The 21,909-nt window shown below is 36.3% G+C and overlaps 1 protein-coding gene across 2 annotated transcripts in view; it reads left to right on the top strand.

The window, feature by feature from the left end:
• Window positions 1-21,909, top strand: part of LOC145662590 (uncharacterized) — a 155,649-nt gene that overhangs the window by 117,531 nt on the left and 16,209 nt on the right. For both annotated transcript variants that reach the window (XM_081728336.1, XM_081728327.1), the window contains one exon: window positions 14,691-14,783. In XM_081728336.1, the coding sequence (XP_081584462.1) occupies window positions 14,691-14,783 (93 nt within the window). The remainder of the gene's footprint in view (window positions 1-14,690; window positions 14,784-21,909) is intronic.

The following is a 21,909-nucleotide window of genomic DNA, read 5'->3' as shown; positions in this document are numbered from 1 at the left end:
AAAAAAAATCTTTGTATTCCGTTTAAGTTTCTCAAACCTTTTAACGCCAACACAACTCAAAGGTAAATAACAATATAAATTAAGCCACACTGTACTAACAGTAAGAGAGATTGGGCGATGAAGCAAAATTGTGAAGAACCGAAAAATGAAACAAATAAATTAGCAAAAATGAGTAATGAGAGTGCAGAAGAAGAAAGTCAGGACTTAACTAATGATATTGAAAATATGGAAATAGAGAAGGCTAGGAAAAAGCTAAGAAGAGGAAAAGCAACAGGAACAGATGAGGTGTCAAATGAGATGGTAATAAACTTAGAAAATAAATATTTGGAATGTTTAAAGAATATTATGAATAATATACTTGAGTCAAGAACCATTCCTCCAAGTTGGAAGCAAACGAAGATTAAGTTAATATATAAAGGAAAAGGTAGAGATAAACATGATATAAAAAATTATAGACCAATAGCGATTACCAGCTGCGTATATAAGTTTTTTGCAATTATTCTAAGAGATAGATTAATGAACTGGCTAGAGAAAAACAAAATTTTAAGTGAGTTACAAAATGGATTCAGAACAGATAGAAGAACATCAGATAACATCTACATTATAACACAACTGATAGAAATATGCAGAGAAAGAAAAGAAGATTTCATAGTAGCATTTATAGATATTGAAAAGGCGTATGATACAGTCAAGAGAAAGATATTATGGGAAGTAATGGAAAACATAGGAATATCAAAGAAATTTATTATGCTCCTTAAGGAATTATATAAGAACAACAAATACAGATATGAAATGGGAAACGTAAAATCAAAATGGATAGAAAGTAATAAAGGTTTGAAACAAGGATGTCCTCTATCACCAGTTCTATTCCTGATATACATACATGAAGTGGAAGAAGCATTGATCAAAACAAACAGAGGGTTAGAATTAAGATTGCAAGGAAAAGAAAAAGTAAGAAAAATCCCTGGCACTCTATTTGCAGACGATGTGGCTCTGATGAGTAATAATATAGAAGATATTAAGGAAATGTTAGAAACAGTAGTTAGGAAAGGAGAAGAAATTGGTCTAAAAATAAATGAAGAAAAAAGCAAGTTCATGGTTTTTAGTGGAGACATAGAGGATAAAAATATACAAGCAGGAAACATAGAAATAAGCAGGACTGAAAAAATAGAATTTTTAGGAATCACACTTGAGGAAGGAGAACAATACTTAGTTGAACATGAAAAAAAACTAAAAAATAAAGTACAAAAATATGCAGCAATTATAAAAAATAAAGCAATGTGGTCATACAATAGATATGAGGTATCAAGAATATTATGGAAACAAGTAGCAGTACCGGCGCTAACATATGCAAATGAAGTAATAACTTTAACGGAAAAAACCAGGAGTATTTTACAACAAGCACAAAATCAAATAGGAAGGTTTGCCCTAGGAGCAAATAAATTAAGTGCAAATGTAACAATAACAGGAGAAATGGGATGGAGTGATTTTGAAAAAAGAGAAGGTGTGAGTAAAGTAAAATATCTTGGAAGATTAAAATTTATGGAAGAAACAAGATTAGTAAAAGTGGTGCATGAGGCCACTAAACATATGAGAAAAGGGGAGAACACGAAATGGTTTAGGAGAGTTAGGAAATTAGAAAGAAAGTATGATCAAACTACCCGCTGGCATAGAGAAGAAAATTATAAAAATTGGGAAAAAATCACAGAAAAAACATTTAAAGAGAAAGCGCAGGAAAAGTGGTATGAAGAAGTTGTTAAGAAGAGCAGTTTAAAAGGAATATACACACATAAAAAGAGTTATGAGAAAATAAATTACATGAACAATGATTTAGGAAGCATTTTACTTTTCAAAGCCAGGTCAGGGAGCCTTGAAACAGGGGTAAGACTGAAAAAATTTAAAGAAGTGAATGAAAAATGTCAATTATGTTTTAAAGAAGATGAAACATTAGAACACATATTGTTAAAATGTGAAGAAACCCAAAAAATCAGGGAAAAATGGAAATGGATTGATGAAATGAAAGAGGAAGGAAATTTGGCTAAATTAGCTTGGAGGCTAGGCTTTAATGTAAATGGAAGGGAACTAAGTGAGAAAGAAATGGAAAAAACCAAAGAACTTCTTGAATTTTGGTGGAAAAAGAAAATGGAAAACGTTAAATGAAAAAAAAAACAAAAAAAACAGTACTTACTTTTTTTCTTTTTTTCCAGGATCCAAACTTCCGAAGAGAAGGAAGGAAAATACCCTGAACCTGAACCTGAACCTGAACCTGAAAAGTTGTTTACATTTCTAGACAATAGCACAAAGTCCTTGGTAGGCTACTTCACCAAAGGAAATTTACCAATTACATTACCACTCGTAACCATCTCCTTGCAGAGAGAGAGACCTACGGCTGCGTCGATTAACCTTCCCCCTTTTAGTACATAACTTCTCCACTTCACCCGCATCCAACTGCTAAGAGGGCATTTCCCTCGACATTTACTATTAGCAGCGGCGGTAATAACATTAAACTCTGTAGCACATTATGGGGAACACAAAACCAGCCAATGAAATTAGACTCGACTTCTGACACTCCCGCATTGAAGTACGAGTGGTATCGTACACCCACCGTCTTAACGTGCCTCACTGATCTAGTGAGCAACATCACAATCAAATGTAACAGGACAACTCGAGAATGCAAACTTGGGGTGCGGCGACTTAATGCTTAGATTGTAAATTATATAGATATACTTATGTATATAGTTATTGATGAACAATACGGAATGCCCGCTGCTAGACAGACGTAAACTAGCCATCGCTAATCAATCCTTAATTTATCAAATAGAATACCTGAGAGAATAAACAATACGGAATACTTGTTGCTAACATACATGTGCTAGATGGCAGCGAGTAATATATTATACATCTAGACAACTCTAAGAGATGATTTTTATTCAGAGCAAGAGAGAAACGGCTTTGATATCAGACTACCCCGCTGGCGTATGATTCAACTTACTGGATAGAGACTCACTCTCGTTTACTCGGACATATTACGGACAAAACTCATTTCGGACAATATTATGGACATTATAAACTGACTCGGATAATATATATATATATATATATATATATGTATACACCAAGAAAACTAAGAATTATTGAACGTATATTATTGTTTGTTCATAAGTAATCTGCAGTAAGATAATGAACACACGAAGACATTAATATGACGTTAGACGTTATATTTAAGACAATTTGGACAACTATAAACGGTGGACAATATCTTCCGCAACTTCCCGGATGATACCAGTTTCTTCACAAGACGGAATAAAAGAAATAGACATATTTACCTAGTAAACAGTTACCAAAGCTCACCCGACCGTGGTTTCACTTTACGAATAGGGACACTGAGGAAACACTGTGAAACAGCACTCCAGGGTGGCGACCTGTCCTGACGACTCCTCCAACATCTCACCATGTGTACAGCCATAACCTCGGCGTGGATTGATCACACCCCCTCCTTGGTTAACAGCAAAGCATACGTTCCACTGCTATCTCCACCAGGTAGACAAACAACCACTGCAAAGCTGCTGCAATGTTCATCCTCACAACAGCGACCACAGTTAGACACATTAAATTCCGGAGAGGCAGGCTGAGCTGACAACAAGTAATATAGGACGAAGTCCCTTGCCAAGAAAACGTAGTAAGGGTGGACGGAAATTTACAACGTCAAGAGAAGGAAGCCATACATCAATCGAGTTCGGTCTCGGAGACAGCACAAAAGGGATTTCTGAACTTCAGCTTTCATCACATTAACAGTTAGGAAATATCTAACCAATCCCAGCCATATTCCAAAACGCACAGGTCGAATATTTGAGTAAGTTCTCTTGTGATTCTTGTTTATACCCGCTGGCCTAGCATACCGTTCCACTAAACAGCTTCTTTAAATATTTATATTAAAGAACGGCCACTCACTGCATAATTCACTGTAAATTAATATCCGAAAATATGGACAATGTGCTTTTCACCTCACCACGGCCATGTTCGCAGTTCGTAGTACAAAGAAAAGGTGAACCAGAGGGGGCTCTCCGCAGCCCTCTCACTTCCGGATTGGTCATTCCATACTACGCATCAGAGCGCAGAATGGAAATAACAGATTTTATAATAAAACAAATATAACTAAAGGAGAATAAAAATTATATAAACGGGCATTTATATATGCAGATTCATAATAATCCTTCCGTTTTACATGAAACACAAAAATTTAAATTATTTCAAACGATCCGAGCTACTCTCAAAAGCCGCTCAACGCAAACCATAGACGTACAAAGGAAAGTAGCATACTACATCTACATACACTAGTCCAATTGTCGACCATCTTGAATCCTTCATGAGAGTCGAGAATTGAGAAAATAAAAGAAATAATATTAGCTGAGAGCTAATTGAACATTTCCGCAAATATTCTCTTTGAGAAAATGTAACGCTCAAAGAGGAACGTTACATCCACCCAGAGGACAAGAAAAAAATTTTCTCTCTCTCTCTTTTTTTTTACCCTATATATTATTAGTTAGAAGTTATTTATATGGATAATTTCGAAGAAGTTCATCTCTTCGTTCTTTGGAACAGTTGAATTTCTTCAAATTATGAAAATTCTGCGTTCCCACACTTTCCCCAGTGAGGGTATGCAAAATCACTGAGTTTTTCAGAACCCTTCTAGCCAAGAAAGGGCCCGAGAAACATTTCATATATTTAGCAAATTCTCCTTTAACTGAAGAGGAAAGATGGTGAAGTTTAACCATTACTAGGTCTCCTTCTTCTAACTTAACCTCCCTTCCTGTTCGTTTTAAAGATTTCTTAGTTTTATTAGTAACTTTAGGATACAATGTAATATGACGATCTTGGGTAGGTGTCTTCTCTAGAACACTAGGCCAAGGAAAATTCTTTTTAAATGCTTCAATAGCAGAATAAGATAAAAATAGCTCTGCAGGCGTACAATCAATACTACTACATAATGAATAATTTAGGAGTTCCTGACATCGCTTCAGTACAGTACTCCACTTAGAATGATTACTATGACACTCTAAACGAATAATTCGGTTGAGTTCTTTATGGCTCCTTTCTGCCAAACCATTCGAAGACGGGGAATAACTAGACGTTAATACGGATTTCATATTATGCTCCTTACAATAGTCCTGCCAGAGGCGCGAAATAAACTGTGAACCTTTATCCGAGACAATGGCATTAGGATAAGGGAACAAATAAAAATAATTCTTTTCCAACACTGAAATTATACCTTTAACATGAGCAGTCTTTAAAGGAAAGAAACAAACAAACCTAGAATAAACATCAATAATAGATAAAATATAATAATAACCATTACTAACTGGGAGCCTCCCAACGAGATCTACCGCTAGGCGGTCGTGAGGTCGACTAGCTTCTATATGAATTTCTTCTTTAAGTATTACCTGATTGGCGAACTTTGTCTCAGCACAATCAAGACAATCTCTAATATACTGTCGAATTGACAGTCTTTGTTTCTTCCAATAAAATAAAGAACGACATAAAGACATACATTTCCTAGCTCCAAAATGACCACGTGAATGGACTATTCCAATTATTTCTTTTACTAACTCTTGAGGAATAACCAAAAGCCATTGGTTCGAATTCCTATGCTTGAAATATAACAAACCTTGATAACAAGTGACATGTTCCGAGGAACTATCCAACAAAGACCTTAACTTAATACAGAAGTCGTCATACTTCTGCTTTTCCCTGACTTTCTCCAGGTTGAAAAGAGACGAATCTTGAACAGACAAGAAATTAACATGATACTCTTCTAACTTCGAAGGCACTTCCGGTGGATTTCTACTCAATGTATCCGCAACAAAATTTAGACTCCCTGGACAATGCTCGAAGACAAGGTCAAACCTTTGTAATTTAAGAAGCATACGAGTCGTCCTAGTATCTAAGTTCTTCATAGAAAAAGAATGAGTGACTGCAGCATTATCCGTATGGATATACGCAGTTCTTCCAAGAATATATTGTGAGAAACGTTCACACAAAAATAAAACAGAGAGCAATTCCAACTGAAAAGAAGACAATGAAAGTTCGTGAGGTTTAACTCTACGACTAGCGTAGGCGATGACATTTGGATGATCAGACCCATCAGGGTACTGTGCCAGAAAACCAGCCAAATTCTCAGAACAAGCATCCGAATGGATGTGAAATGGCAAATTGAAATCTGGTTGTCCCAACGCAGGTGGATTACTGACGATTTCCCGCAATTTATAAAAGAGATCCAAAACTTCAGGAGTGAGTTTGTACTTAACATCCTTCTTAATAAGATCGTACAACGGAGAAGTAAGAGTCGAATAATTGGGAATGAACCGCTGTCGCCATCCCAATAATCCTAGAAATTGACGCATCTTTTTCTTGGTTTTCGGGATGGGATAGCAACGAATTGGCTCATTATGACGTGGGTCAACTTTAACAGTCTGACCACTAATGATATGTCCCAAGAAGTTCACTTCCGTCAGAAGGAAACGACACTTCCGGAAATTCAGGGAAAAATTCCCACGTTCAAAAATTTCGAACACACGCTCCAGATGGGCGAAGTGTTCGTCTAGAGAAGTGCTAGATATTAAAATATCGTCCAGAAACAAAGTGACAAAATCTTTAGTACTTTGATCGAAGTAACTATGCATGACGCTCTGGAAAATATCGGGCGCACTCTTGATTCCTTGAGGTAAGACCATCATTACGTATTGTCGCCCTTTATAAACAAAACTCGTACAGGGGTATGACGAAGGATGGAGACCTACGCCATAGTATCCTGACGAACAGTCAAACTTCGAAAAGTATTGCGCTTTCGCTACACGGTTCAATATATCACCTATTGGTTCCACCTGAGCCTTAGGAGCTCGGACACGGTGGTTCAGTAGGCGAAAATCAATTACAGGTCTAACAGCACCAGACGCCTTGCGAACACAATGCATGGGGTTCCGGTACGGTGAGGTCTGTTCACGGGCTATGCCTAATTCAATCCATTTTTGTAATTCTGCCTCAAATTCCATTTCCATGGATTTTGGCACAGAATAACACGGTCCTACGACAGGTTCTTCGTCAGTTAATTCTATCTTGTACAAGGGCGTTCGTATCCTACGAGGATACTCGCAGAAAATATTACGATATCGGAGTAACAAATTATATAAACGTTGCTTAACGTTAGTATCTAAATCTTCTCGAGATGAGATATAATTCTGAATTTCAGTATCTGAAAGGTTAGATTCAGGAACTATATGCACGTCTGACACAGAAAAGGTAACTGGATTTTCTACTGAAGGAGGAACCTCTAAAATGTTGACATCAGAACACAAAAGTTCGGAAGGAAGCGATTCCTGCTCATCGGACGGCCATTCAGTCCTCCCGATCTCAACCTTGTTCGAAGACAAAGCTACTATAAGAATACTAGGTTGATTAGTCGGAATTACGACATGACTACCAGCATTATCACGCAATCGGATTTCTTTCCTCTCCCTGTCGATAACAGCTTTGAATTTGTCTAAAAATGGACAACCCAAAATAAGATCTGTTCGAAGATATTTTATGACAAACAACGGAATATCAAATAAATGACCCTGAATATTTAAACTAAATATCTGGACACCTTGAACCGAAAACTTCTCTGTACCAGCAAAGGCACCTAACGACAAACCAGTATATGGTCGCAATTTAGCAGATGAAAATTTTAATTTTAACTGCTTCCAAATATTCCAGTCCAAAAGGCATAAATCTGATCCACAGTCAATAGTACAGGTTAATTGGACTCCGCCAATGTTTCCTTTGACAACGGGGGAAGAAGAAAAATAATAGTCGGGCTTTTCCTTTTCTTCATCCTCCTCAACTACAAAGTTTACGTTAAATGATATGACATTATTACTCTCGTTATTATTTACATCTCCAGATAATGACTCCACCAGAACATTATAAGTTTTGACATTAGTTTCTGAATCATTATCTACGGGGACCGGAAAAATACAGCAGTCGTTTCCCCCCGTGTTCGGAAAAGACTGCAACCTTAGTTTTCCGAAGTAGATGAAGGTTGATCTTCCCTTGGATTGGAAGATGCTTCATCTCGTCTCCTATCATTATTTTGTTATATTCCGTTACGTCCTCGATTTCTTCCACGATAACGGTTTCTACCATTTCCTCGATATCGATTATTATACTGATAATTATTACCATTATTGTTACTGTTATTGTTATTCCTATTTTCAGTCTGAGCATAGCTTAAAAATTCAGTTTGACAGCTACTGTCAACATGTTCTGAATTACGATTAATGATTTTAGCTTGCTTAGCGAATACTTTCTTTGTCGGAGGCCTAACTTCATGCATAGAAGTATCCTCAATCCCAGATAATAACGCTACTTTACTCATTAATTCATCAACACTATTATACTGCTGAACGGACAGCAAACTCATGTCCCTAGACGGTAAACAATTCAAAATTAATTCCACAAGTTCCGAAGTACTCGGGGTTTCGCATATATTGTAGTAACTTTCAACTACAAACCAAACGTAATCTAACAATGAAGCAAACTTCGTCTTATCATAGCGCAAAGATTGCAACGACTTCTTCTGTGCACGCTCTATCTGAGGCGAACAATACTGATTCTTAAAAAGACGCACAAAATCTTGATAAGTTTTAATTTCAGGAGTTACTGAACTATACCAAGCAAACGCGGCTCGCACCATACAATGTTCTACGACCCGTAGTTTGTCTCCATCAGTAAGTGAATACATACTTAAACATTTCTCAAGATCCCTCAAAAACTTCCTTGGGGCTCCAGGTTTGATATCCCCAGAATACGAAGGAAAAGATTGTAAATCTTTCTGCTTAATCGCAAAAGGCAATGAATGCGGTGCTATACCACTAAAGGTGGCAACACTGTTTCGCGGTACCGGATTATTCGGCACAATAGTAGTGTGAAAAGTACTAGAATCATAACTAGGCTTTAAATAGCTAGTATTAAACACTGGTGGGCTATTCCCAACATAAGAAGTGATCCCTCTCGACATTGACCATGTGACAGTGTCAGTAGTACGAGTACTATTACTTACATTATTGCTGTAATAAACAGAAGAATTAACATTTGGAAAAACATTTAAAGCACTAGCAATTACTTTGGTTTCACTAGGACTAGCTGGAAACTCGTATTTAATATCTGGTTCTGATTGCACAAACACAGGTTTACTCAGATAGCTAACAGAACTAGTAATAGACACACTACGTTCAGCAGACGTACTAACAATAGTATTAACAGGCAAATTATCCCTTGACTCAGAAAACGACACTACAGAATTTTCACTAGTACAAGGACGTTTACAGGGGACACCTTCTTTACTCAGGCTCCCACACTCAACTGACGTAAATTTAGGTTTCTGCAATTTATCCACTTTATTAGTTAAGGTTAACACTTCAGAGAAAGGCTTAGATTGACTATTATTGCACCCTTCTAGTTCAATTTTCACTTCCTCATTCTCATTTTCAAGTTTTTTTATTCTATCAAAAACAACCTTTAATGCTTTATGATGAGATTCAGCCTCATTTTCTATAGAATCAACACGAGATTCAACAGACTCAATACACAACTTATTATTATCAACTTCCGTTTTCACAGTATCTAACTGCGCTTGCAAATCTTTTTGATTAACAGTGAGAGAACTACAAAGGTTTTCTACACTACCTATTCTTTCATCAATTTTATTAATTGTAGTGGAAAGGTTATGTACATTTTCAACAATGCACTCCTGAATTCTAGCATTATTAGCGTCGTTACTTTCCTTTATTTTATTATTGATATCAGCGTTACTTTCTGCTATCTTACTTTCTATTTTGCTATTAATATTAGCATTACTTTCTTCTATCTTACTCAATACAAGAGCGAACATTTCAGCAAGTTCACTAACGTGCTCTGTCCCTTTTTCGCTACCTTGCGGGGACTTAGGTGAAGAAAAATGCTTGGGAGGTGATTCGTTCGCACGCTCCGACACTTCAGGAGAAACATGCACGTCGCATCTAGGACAAACCCAAACAAAAGAATCTGAGCTAACAGCTTCAAAAACACTAGAAGTATCTTTTAACTTAACACAAACAAAATGTGACCATTCGTGACACCTGTCACAAGATATAGCACGTTTCTTATCAGAATCAATTTGTTCCGCGGCAGCAAGAGGTTCACTACAACAAACACAAATAATATCATCTCCATTAGGAGGAAGATTCCTCGACTCAGCCGACATTCTTACTTACTGACTTATAAGTCTAATAAACATAAACATATGTGAGCTCTATCCAGTATATCTCATCAACACCAACGCGACAGTCCGTATCACTCGTTTCTTCCCGCATGACACGACAAAAATAGTGTAGCATTTTAGACAATAAAATAATCCTACAGCTGGGTTCGCCAAACTTGAAAAGCGCTGGTTACGCTAGTTCGATTCCATGACTAGATAGCCAAACTTGCGGCGTCACCTTTTCCAATAATTAGAATTTTGGCTATGGGAACCAAACCTGAAAAGCGCTACCTTGCGTCTTATATTACCTTGAATTTGTATCCGTAGCTGACATTAAGGAAACGAAGGAAAGAAAAAAAAACATTGGGTCGCCGTTATTCCTTCTTACACTATAATTTATAGACCAGTAAACACAACGCTACTTACTCCAGATTCTTGTACACTACTTGCGTTGTCAATGCTAAGGAAAAGACGAGGAAAGAAAAAAAAATCATTTAAGATAACACCATATATCTTGCATCTTTGTTTATTTAACTTTCCTTGTAATAAACGTATAACAAAAACTCTCATTGACATTTATGATCGTGGATAGCTAGATTCAGGAAAAAAAAAATCTTTGTATTCCGTTTAAGTTTCTCAAACCTTTTAACGCCAACACAACTCAAAGGTAAATAACAATATAAATTAAGCCACACTGTACTAACAGTAAGAGAGTTGTTTACATTTCTAGACAATAGCACAAAGTCCTTGGTAGGCTACTTCACCAAAGGAAATTTACCAATTACATTACCACTCGTAACCATCTCCTTGCAGAGAGAGAGACCTACGGCTGCGTCGATTAACCTTCCCCCTTTTAGTACATAACTTCTCCACTTCACCCGCATCCAACTGCTAAGAGGGCATTTCCCTCGACATTTACTATTAGCAGCGGCGGTAATAACATTAAACTCTGTAGCACATTATGGGGAACACAAAACCAGCCAATGAAATTAGACTCGACTTCTGACACTCCCGCATTGAAGTACGAGTGGTATCGTACACCCACCGTCTTAACGTGCCTCACTGATCTAGTGAGCAACATCACAATCAAATGTAACAGGACAACTCGAGAATGCAAACTTGGGGTGCGGCGACTTAATGCTTAGATTGTAAATTATATAGATATACTTATGTATATAGTTATTGATGAACAATACGGAATGCCCGCTGCTAGACAGACGTAAACTAGCCATCGCTAATCAATCCTTAATTTATCAAATAGAATACCTGAGAGAATAAACAATACGGAATACTTGTTGCTAACATACATGTGCTAGATGGCAGCGAGTAATATATTATACATCTAGACAACTCTAAGAGATGATTTTTATTCAGAGCAAGAGAGAAACGGCTTTGATATCAGACTACCCCGCTGGCGTATGATTCAACTTACTGGATAGAGACTCACTCTCGTTTACTCGGACATATTACGGACAAAACTCATTTCGGACAATATTATGGACATTATAAACTGACTCGGATAATATATATATATATATATATATATATGTATACACCAAGAAAACTAAGAATTATTGAACGTATATTATTGTTTGTTCATAAGTAATCTGCAGTAAGATAATGAACACACGAAGACATTAATATGACGTTAGACGTTATATTTAAGACAATTTGGACAACTATAAACGGTGGACAATATCTTCCGCAACTTCCCGGATGATACCAGTTTCTTCACAAGACGGAATAAAAGAAATAGACATATTTACCTAGTAAACAGTTACCAAAGCTCACCCGACCGTGGTTTCACTTTACGAATAGGGACACTGAGGAAACACTGTGAAACAGCACTCCAGGGTGGCGACCTGTCCTGACGACTCCTCCAACATCTCACCATGTGTACAGCCATAACCTCGGCGTGGATTGATCACACCCCCTCCTTGGTTAACAGCAAAGCATACGTTCCACTGCTATCTCCACCAGGTAGACAAACAACCACTGCAAAGCTGCTGCAATGTTCATCCTCACAACAGCGACCACAGTTAGACACATTAAATTCCGGAGAGGCAGGCTGAGCTGACAACAAGTAATATAGGACGAAGTCCCTTGCCAAGAAAACGTAGTAAGGGTGGACGGAAATTTACAACGTCAAGAGAAGGAAGCCATACATCAATCGAGTTCGGTCTCGGAGACAGCACAAAAGGGATTTCTGAACTTCAGCTTTCATCACATTAACAGTTAGGAAATATCTAACCAATCCCAGCCATATTCCAAAACGCACAGGTCGAATATTTGAGTAAGTTCTCTTGTGATTCTTGTTTATACCCGCTGGCCTAGCATACCGTTCCACTAAACAGCTTCTTTAAATATTTATATTAAAGAACGGCCACTCACTGCATAATTCACTGTAAATTAATATCCGAAAATATGGACAATGTGCTTTTCACCTCACCACGGCCATGTTCGCAGTTCGTAGTACAAAGAAAAGGTGAACCAGAGGGGGCTCTCCGCAGCCCTCTCACTTCCGGATTGGTCATTCCATACTACGCATCAGAGCGCAGAATGGAAATAACAGATTTTATAATAAAACAAATATAACTAAAGGAGAATAAAAATTATATAAACGGGCATTTATATATGCAGATTCATAATAATCCTTCCGTTTTACATGAAACACAAAAATTTAAATTATTTCAAACGATCCGAGCTACTCTCAAAAGCCGCTCAACGCAAACCATAGACGTACAAAGGAAAGTAGCATACTACATCTACATACACTAGTCCAATTGTCGACCATCTTGAATCCTTCATGAGAGTCGAGAATTGAGAAAATAAAAGAAATAATATTAGCTGAGAGCTAATTGAACATTTCCGCAAATATTCTCTTTGAGAAAATGTAACGCTCAAAGAGGAACGTTACAATCTAGCGACGAGGATAATTGACACTATTATAATTATGGTCAACTTTGATCAGGCAACACTGGTAGATATGTAGGTAAAGTATGCATTGATTTATTTACTCTTTGCTTTAGAAACGCCTGAGGGCTTCTCACAATACCATGTCAGTTCAACAGCCATGATGTACGTAATGAGCAGCTTGCATTGAGATAATATATTCGATTTTTGCGAGTTCGATACCATCAAAGATCTCGCATTAGGGCACCTCTAGGTCTATATATTATCTCAATGGCAGCTTGTACCAGAGTTATTTTACCAATAATGTCAAAATATTTCCCGAAACATCCCTAAGTCTATGGAAAGCCCGACAATGTTACATTTTTCACATATAGTATAAGTTTCTTGTGATAGTACATTTTCAAAGAGACAGACAGAAAAGTGTAAAGAAAAAGCAATTTTTTTCATGCAAATATTGTATAACATTAAAGTTAAATATCACAGAAGTATCATTCTTTTATATGCTGGTGATTTTCATGTGTTGTGCATCTATAATCTCAAATTATGTTGTTTTGGCACTGTCTGTGATTTCCTTCCATAGAACTCCCGATAGGTTTTGCTGTGAGGTTTCCACCGTGAGGTTCTAACTCAAACCCTAACTTATGCTTGATATTTGAAGTGCTGTGACAAAGTTACAACCAGCGTCTTGGGTTTTGTCGTTAACATACGTATTTTTTCTGTGAATAACACTTCCCACACATATTTTTTCATGATATGCTACTTACTAAACAGCAATTCTTTCATTGCACTTGTAGTTGTACAGTCAGCAACAATTCCATTTAATGAAATTAGTTTGGTAAATAATTTCAGAATGAAAGGACAATTTGAGTACAGTTTTCATTAAGTTACAAAGAATATAATTTTCTGTACGTTCCAGCCATACTACCGTTATTCCCACAATAAATTTTACCAAAAACGGAAAGAACTTTCGTCGCTGACTGTACAAGTATAATAGTATCAGTACTAGACTATGAATCAGAATGTACTATGCAAAAGTATCAGTAAGAAAATATGGTGTTTGTTGCTAAGAACAGGTTTAAATTTCACATGAAACCGGTTGTAAATTAAAATTAATAAATTCCACTTAAATTTAGACATAAAGTTCGCACACACACACACACACACACACACACACACACACACACACACACACACACACACACACACACACACAAAACTTTTTTTCTTGAAGGTTAATACGTACGGGTGACGATATTCAAGGAACAAGCAAATCACTTATTTTTAGGTCTACTGGTGTTAATGCGAGCTGGCTAACCCTTTGTAAAGGAGGCTAAATTTGCTTCATTGAGAATCTGCCCATGACCCTAACGCTCTTTTGAGAGTTTTAGTGCTGATAAGGAAAGATGGTTATTTTGTAATTCTACTATACGTATAATGTTTATGTTATAAGATTAAGTAAAACAAAGATATGTAAATTAACTAATTCATTTTCATTTTTTAGCTTACAGAAATGGGTATAGTTCAAGAAATATACCCAATGAGCAATGCAAGCATGGCTTTCCTCCGTATGGATATCTGTCATTAATGCAAAGGAGTAAGTTCAAGATTCCTGAAATATCTTTTAGTTATATGTCAAGCATTTTAACGAAAATAACCTTAAGATAATTTTACTAGCTTATCCGCTATTCTTGCTAGATGTATGTTGTAAACTATTGATCTTTATTTAAATTATTGTGTCTTTTTTTAAGCTTCTCAAAACCGAATATTCCATGTTTATTTATTTAATTAACGAATTTCCAGATACAGTCAATTTGATCTGTAGTTATTCACAATATAAATGGTGACCCAACAGAACCTCCCACACTTTAAAGGCTAATAAAACAAAAAGTATTGCAGATAGAAAGTTGTTTACTTAAAAATATAAAATAGTTTGTAATTACTTTGTTCAATTCTTACACACTCCCTAAGAAGCCCAAAAGCTTAGAATTTTTCCTTGCAGAACGTTCTGACAACTGCAAAACAGACTGTCTCACAGCGTCGATATCCCAACGGTGAAACTGTTGTTCGGAAGTTCTGGACCCAGGGCACTGCAAGGTAGTCCTCCGATCAGGAACATTTTCACTACGAGGAAAAGCAAACTTTAAGGCAGTAGCAAGCTCTTTGCACTGTAATCCCGGAACTGCTGTTTTTGAAAAACATTTCGACGAACCATTATGACGAATAAAAGAGGCAGGAGAGGTTAGGGGAAGCGAAGACCTAACTTCTCTTGTACCTCCACTGAAGGCGTTATGATCGATCAGTAAGTGGGTGGTTTCATTGGGTGCTATTTACAATAACTGTATTGTCAATTGCTGTGTAATGTCAACACACAATAGAACAGAATAATTACAAACTGTTTTCAATACCATAAACGATTATCTATCTCCAATACTTTTTGTTTTACTAAGTTGGAAGGATTTATTGGGTCGCCCTATACAACAATAGCAATGAGAATGGAAGTGAAAAGGAATCGGTCGGAGCCTATTTCTAAAGATACTGGGCTATTGAGTTCTTGCAAAGATAAAGGATTCTTGGTAGAATTGAGGAGAAACCTTAAAAACCTCTCGTAATGGCCGGCCACTTGATTCGAACCCGAAACTTCGATTGTGAAACAAAAACGTTAACCATTAGCCTGCGCTCGCTCGGTGAAATAAAGGATAACTTGATTAGGTCTCATATTGTAAGGAACTAAGCACTTTATGTCAAGGGCAACTCTGATAAAATAACAGTTTTGGTTTCTACCAGATACGTTACAATTTAAATTATACGATCAATAATATATAACATAAATTTGAAGAAACTGATAATAGAATAATTGTCATGTGATATTCAGTTTAAAAGATATAGGCTACCAACGTAATCAAACATGTTCTTTTTGGGTCAAGCAATATTCATCGTAAGATAAAATGATTGTTTTAGTTTAACGTCTCAGGATTTTGCCCCAAAGCCTGAAGGAGAGGGATGATAAATGAAAGTGAATGATTACAAAATTGTTTTTCTGCTTCCCATTGGGAATCGAACCCAGGACCACACACGCTAGACACTAAACCTGCGGAAATCGCAAGTCTAAAACAATTAATGATTGATGTTTTCGAATCTTTTTTCGTGAATTTGAAATACTGTTAGTACATTTTTGGGAATTATTTTCTATCAAATATGATTCACAGATACGAATACATTTTGTTTGTCCTAACCATGAATCTCATCTTTATATATCTGAACCCCACTCTATAGCCAAACAGAATTGTTAATTTATTAACATCTTTAAATAACATAAGCTTCTTCAACTGAAAATCTGTTTGTATTTCTCTCCATGAATCCACCGCGAAGCCTATTAACATAAGCCAATAGCAAGTAGCGGCGACGAATGCTATAATAAAATCATCTAGCAATTTATTTATTTATTTATTATTTAAATTTCCAGATGTTCCAACAACTCGCTGGCAAAACATTTTCACCGCTACATGTGATTATAAAACTGCCGGATTTACCGAAAGGTCGCTGAAGCGGTATTCACATTCACACATTATTCACAAAATATGCGTTAAATAAAAATTGTCAACTTACAGGAACAATAATAATTAGGGTTAGGATTTTATTGCACTATAAATGTGGGGAAAATGCAAAATAAAAAATGCAATTATGCACTAAAAATCTAAAAAAATGCACTATAATTAAAAAAAATGCTTTCACAGAGAATCATCCATTACTATTTATTAGTGCATTACCTATATATAAACAACAAAAAAAAAATATGAAGGTTGTTTTTTTCGAACTGGAATGCATGGCGGTTGTCTGCAAATAACGATTTGAACATTGAAAAGGTTCTTTCAGTTTCTACAGAAACCACCGTAGCATATTCGAAATAGATCATATCACTAATTCCTAGATCACTTTCTAATTTGGGCAGTACAAATTTTCTGCTTGAAAGAATGTCCACTATCGCACAAAACATGGTAACCTGAGTTTTTTTCGATACATCTGTCATTTTTCTTGACAATACAAGTCCTACTTCCCCAGGAACACTTTCTAATGCACTTGCTGTATTTTTGATTGAGTCAGTTGAAGTCAACTTTTCTCCAGATTTCTCTAAAGAAGTAATCACACCTGGTAGAAATCCAAAATTAGATTGAATGTGCACAAGCTTACCTTGAATTTCAGGATTAACCAGTATCTCTTGTGCAGTTCGAATCGCGGAAATTTCGGAGGAGTCGAAAGAGTCTATCGTTTTCTTCACAGCTTCGAAGTTTTGACAATAGTATTTACAGGCTTCTAGCCACGTTCTCCACCTGGTAAGAACGGGGCTAGGTGGTAGAGGGAGTTCCGGATGCTCCGACTAAAAGCAGTTACACGTGGTCGGGCCTTGCTGAACACTTTCTTTACACTTCCTATGAGTTTATCAACATCAGGAAACTGCACACGCATCTCTTCAGCTACTCTGTGACAACCATGCGCGAGGCACGTAGTGTGAATCATTTTCGAATATAGCGCCTGAAGTGAGTTCGCTGCTTTTACCATATACGGTGCAGAATCGGTTACAAAGAGCAGCACGTTTTCGTGAAGGACGTCATTAGGCCATAAGAGATGCATTGACTTATCAAATAAATTACTGATCGTGGAATAATTGACCTTTTCCAGAACTTCGCAATTCAAAAGAAATGTTTTACCCGGCCCACCCTCATGCATCACTCCAACAACATTTACTACATTTCGCCCCTCCGAATCACAAGTTTCATCCATGGACACCCATATTTTCTTTCCAGCCATTTCTTGTCTAATGCACTGCATTGTTTTTTGCGTAAAATTTGTTCACGTAATTCTTTAATGTCGAAGAATCGGGAGGGGTTTACAATTGTACTTTTCCAAAAAGGCACGCAATGTCACGTTGTCCACTTTGTTCAACGAAATGTCAGCACAAATAAATGCTTCACACAAATCTTAAAAAAAAAAAAAAAAAAAAACGATTTTTGGATGAACCACACTGCGGGAGAAGTTGTTGCGCGGCGTTTGCCTCTCGTTTCGCACGTAACGTAAGTCCCCGTGTGTGTTTGTCCCTTGAAACATGCTGTTCAACGGTAAATTTTCTTTCGGCTGAAACTGCCGTATCACACACCTTGCAGTGCAGAACACTTACATCTGTTGTAAATACTTTTTCAGCTCCAAATTCACTCACAAATTGTTTAAGCTTAGAAGCACTATTCTCTTTTGTCTTCGGCATTTTATCCAGATAAACTGCAGAATTAGGCGTCGACCAACAGCTCACCAAAACAGTGAATGCAACGGTCACTGAACTCTCGCTCCTTGGCTTCATGTGACTAATCGCCAGAAACTGCAGTCTGCGAACATTGGCCACGCCTGCTCCAACGAATCTTCGAACTAGAATCGTGTAGGCGGAAGCATTCTGCTTCAGTTTATTGTTTTTATAAGAATAATGATAATTATGCGGTTAAAAGTAAGAATAAATACTAAATATGCACGTAAAATGCCCAAAAAACTTTAAATAATGCACTTATACACAGAAATGGGCAAAAAATGCAAAAAAAATGCACAAACAAGTTTGTCTTAAATTACTTCTTTTTAATAAAACAGAATTTATAACACGACGAGCAATGTTTATACTAATCCAGAAAAAAGATGCAAAATCATCAAGATCCTAACCCTAATAATAATAATATTTCCAGTTAAGAATACTAAGAAATAGTTCATAGTATATGTATGTTATTTGAGATGTCTTCAGTTATACAACGCTGCAAGATACTAAAGAGGTTTCTATTATTCTTTTACTATTTTTAAATAAAAAATAATAGACATTTTCATTTGTACATTCAAGAAGATGATGAGTACATAACATTATGGGCGTCTTTAGCAGGAAGACGAACGGGACGCGTTAACCCCACAAAAGTGTATGAAAGCTGAACTTACTTGTATGTAAGAGATAAATAAATAGAAGAACACGTGAATATTGCATTTTGTTAAGTAGTAGTATTTCATTGTGTGTATATGTCACAGGATTTTAGTAAATTCAGTCATTTTATCAAGAACCTATAGCAGGTTCAATAAGAGATGGTCTCTGACTTTTCTTACCACATGGGGAGGAGAATGCAGCCCCTACTTTGGTACTAGTGTTACCAACCGCGGTCACTCTGTCTTAAACCATTAATTAAATTGCCATTATAGATGCACCGAAAAAGCCTTGACACATGAGTAGTGGCAATGTCACTGCGAGTTGTCAGAGACCTTCTCTTGCTGGCTCCCCTATAGGAGTTTTACAAACACCGGCCCTTTGTAAAATAATGAATATAACTCTTAATCAGCCTAGTCTGGTTCAGTCTCTTTATAATAAGATTGATAGACTTTAGCCCGTTAGAAAGGATCCACCACATTTCACAAAAAGATTGACGAAATAACCAAGTTTTTTGTAAAGTGCTTGAGAGAATACGGCTAAAGAAATTGGCACAAATTATTGTTTATTATTTATTTGCTGTTTATTGATAAACTCCTGTTCATATTGTTTATTTATTAAAGTAACATTTACATACTTCACAACTCAAATGGCTTTATAATTCAGTTTTTCATACAGTTGCTAGTCATTACTTTATTCCTTTTATTAATCGAGTATCAATCACTGTCTATTCTTGTTCATGTTGAGTATCTACCCTGTGTTAAGCTACTTCTTTCATTCACTATCTGATGATGGTAGACAGAGTTCTCGAACTTTTCACGTTATTTATTTTCTAACTTGTGCTGCCTCTCGAAGCATGAAAAATAACATCGTGAAATCATTTGTTTGCATAAAGTAAGCTTGACTGGCATTGACTTCTGTTTTTATAATAGGTACGTCTATTTGTTGGGCATTGAGATTTTATTAGCTTGAAAGAACATTTTTTTGAAAAATTAGTATCCGAACGGTGAGAGCTCGAACACTGCTTCCCTCAGCGAAATACTTTTTTCGGGCACAGCAATCGGAATACACAGTGGGACGAAATGTCGAAAACGTGGACAAAAGTCCAAAAATTAAAGGTTCGATTTAGTGATTTTTATCTTTTGGGTTGGCTAGAGTATTGGTGGCACTACTGAAATCCGGCAATGGGATCGGTCAGCTGTTGTTTGTTGAAGGGACGCAGCAGGTCAAATGTGGAGTTCGTTTATTAGTGTCGCGTTAGGATATATCCACGAACAATAAAGTGCATGTTCAAACGTGGATAAAAGTTTGCAGTCAACACTGATTCCAAATATTGAAAATGGAGGGTGTTCAGCAAGGTATGTACTGAATTATAAATGCATAGTCACTTGTTATATGATGTATAAACCATTGTTATTTGAATTAAGAATTATATTGAAAAATAATTTTTAAAAATCATATAATTTAGTTGAAAGCAGAGATAAGTTAAAAGTTCCACGGAGTTCCACTCAGTTACTCTTTTTTTTTCTAAGCTAGGCTATATTAACTTCAAGATAAAACGACAAACTCCTTCTACTAGCTTCTATTCCGTCAATGAACAACAGATGGAGACACGGCTGGAATATTTCAATTTTTCATATCTATATTTAAAAGTGAAGGAAAATTCTTAATAGTGTTCAATTTGGACGAAACTTGGTTTTGTACAGTAATTGACCTTGCAGATTACGAATATGATGTCAAAATTTGAAAATTCTAAATGTTGAGCCCAATATGAAGTAAATTGCAAAATTGATATACAGAAGTAGAAATTTTTGGTGAATAATTACGCGATATTTTATTCCGTTTTCTAATGCTATTGATTGTATGTTATGATATGATGTTGAAAGCTTCATTTTCTTTTCAATTTCTGCTAGTGACACTAATACCATGCAGTATTCCAGAAAAGAAATCTTTTTGGAAATAAAGCAGCATTTAAAGTGCGACATCATCGTCATAGTTGAGAATCTGGAAAAGTCTCTAAGTGAAAAGAGTGGGCATGCTGTTAAAATACCGGAAACCATGAAGTCAACTATTAAAGTGTTATGTACCAAACTAAAGACTAAATTTTGTGAGGCGAAGGGCCGGGAAGATTATTTCTTAACGAAAAACGAATCATGGCTGGATGCTAAGCTAGACTTCTCTGTGACCAAGACGACTGAAAAGCGTAAAGCAACTGGACGACCACCAGCAGAATTTGATAAGATTTCAGATAAATCTAAACGCAGAAGGACGGAAGATATTCGTGCAAATTATTAGATATATAACTCATTTTCTAATTTTTGTCGAATTGTATCAACTATTTATCCTTTTGAATTTTGAACATTCCCTGTACGATTCATCATCATCTCACTTATCAACATATAAACACAAGTTTCGGACTTGATTATTAATTCTTTTTTTAAAATTTTGACCGCCATATTGCATCCACCGTTTTGAATTCCCCAATTGTAAAATAAAATTCATAATCTGCATGCTCAAAAGCATGTAAATACTAATTTTGGACTTATTGATTTGACTTTTTTGAATGTTTCCCGCCATATCAAATCCGCCATCTCGAATTTTGAAATTTGAACACCAAATTCGAAATCAGCATGCTTGGAAACATATATTTACACGTATTGGACTTGTTTACACGATTTTTTCAAAAATGATGTCCGCCATATTGGTTCCGCCATTTTGAATTTTGCAATTTTGACATCATATTCGTAATCAGCACGGCCAGTTACTATAAAAAGCCAAG

This window comes from Thermobia domestica, chromosome 1, assembly GCF_964235325.1.
Source record: "Thermobia domestica chromosome 1, izTheDome1.hap1.1, whole genome shotgun sequence".
NCBI classification, from domain to species: Eukaryota; Metazoa; Arthropoda; class Insecta; order Zygentoma; family Lepismatidae; genus Thermobia; species Thermobia domestica.
Note: the sequence above shows the minus strand (reverse complement) of the source record. Positions and strands in the feature narration are given on the sequence as shown.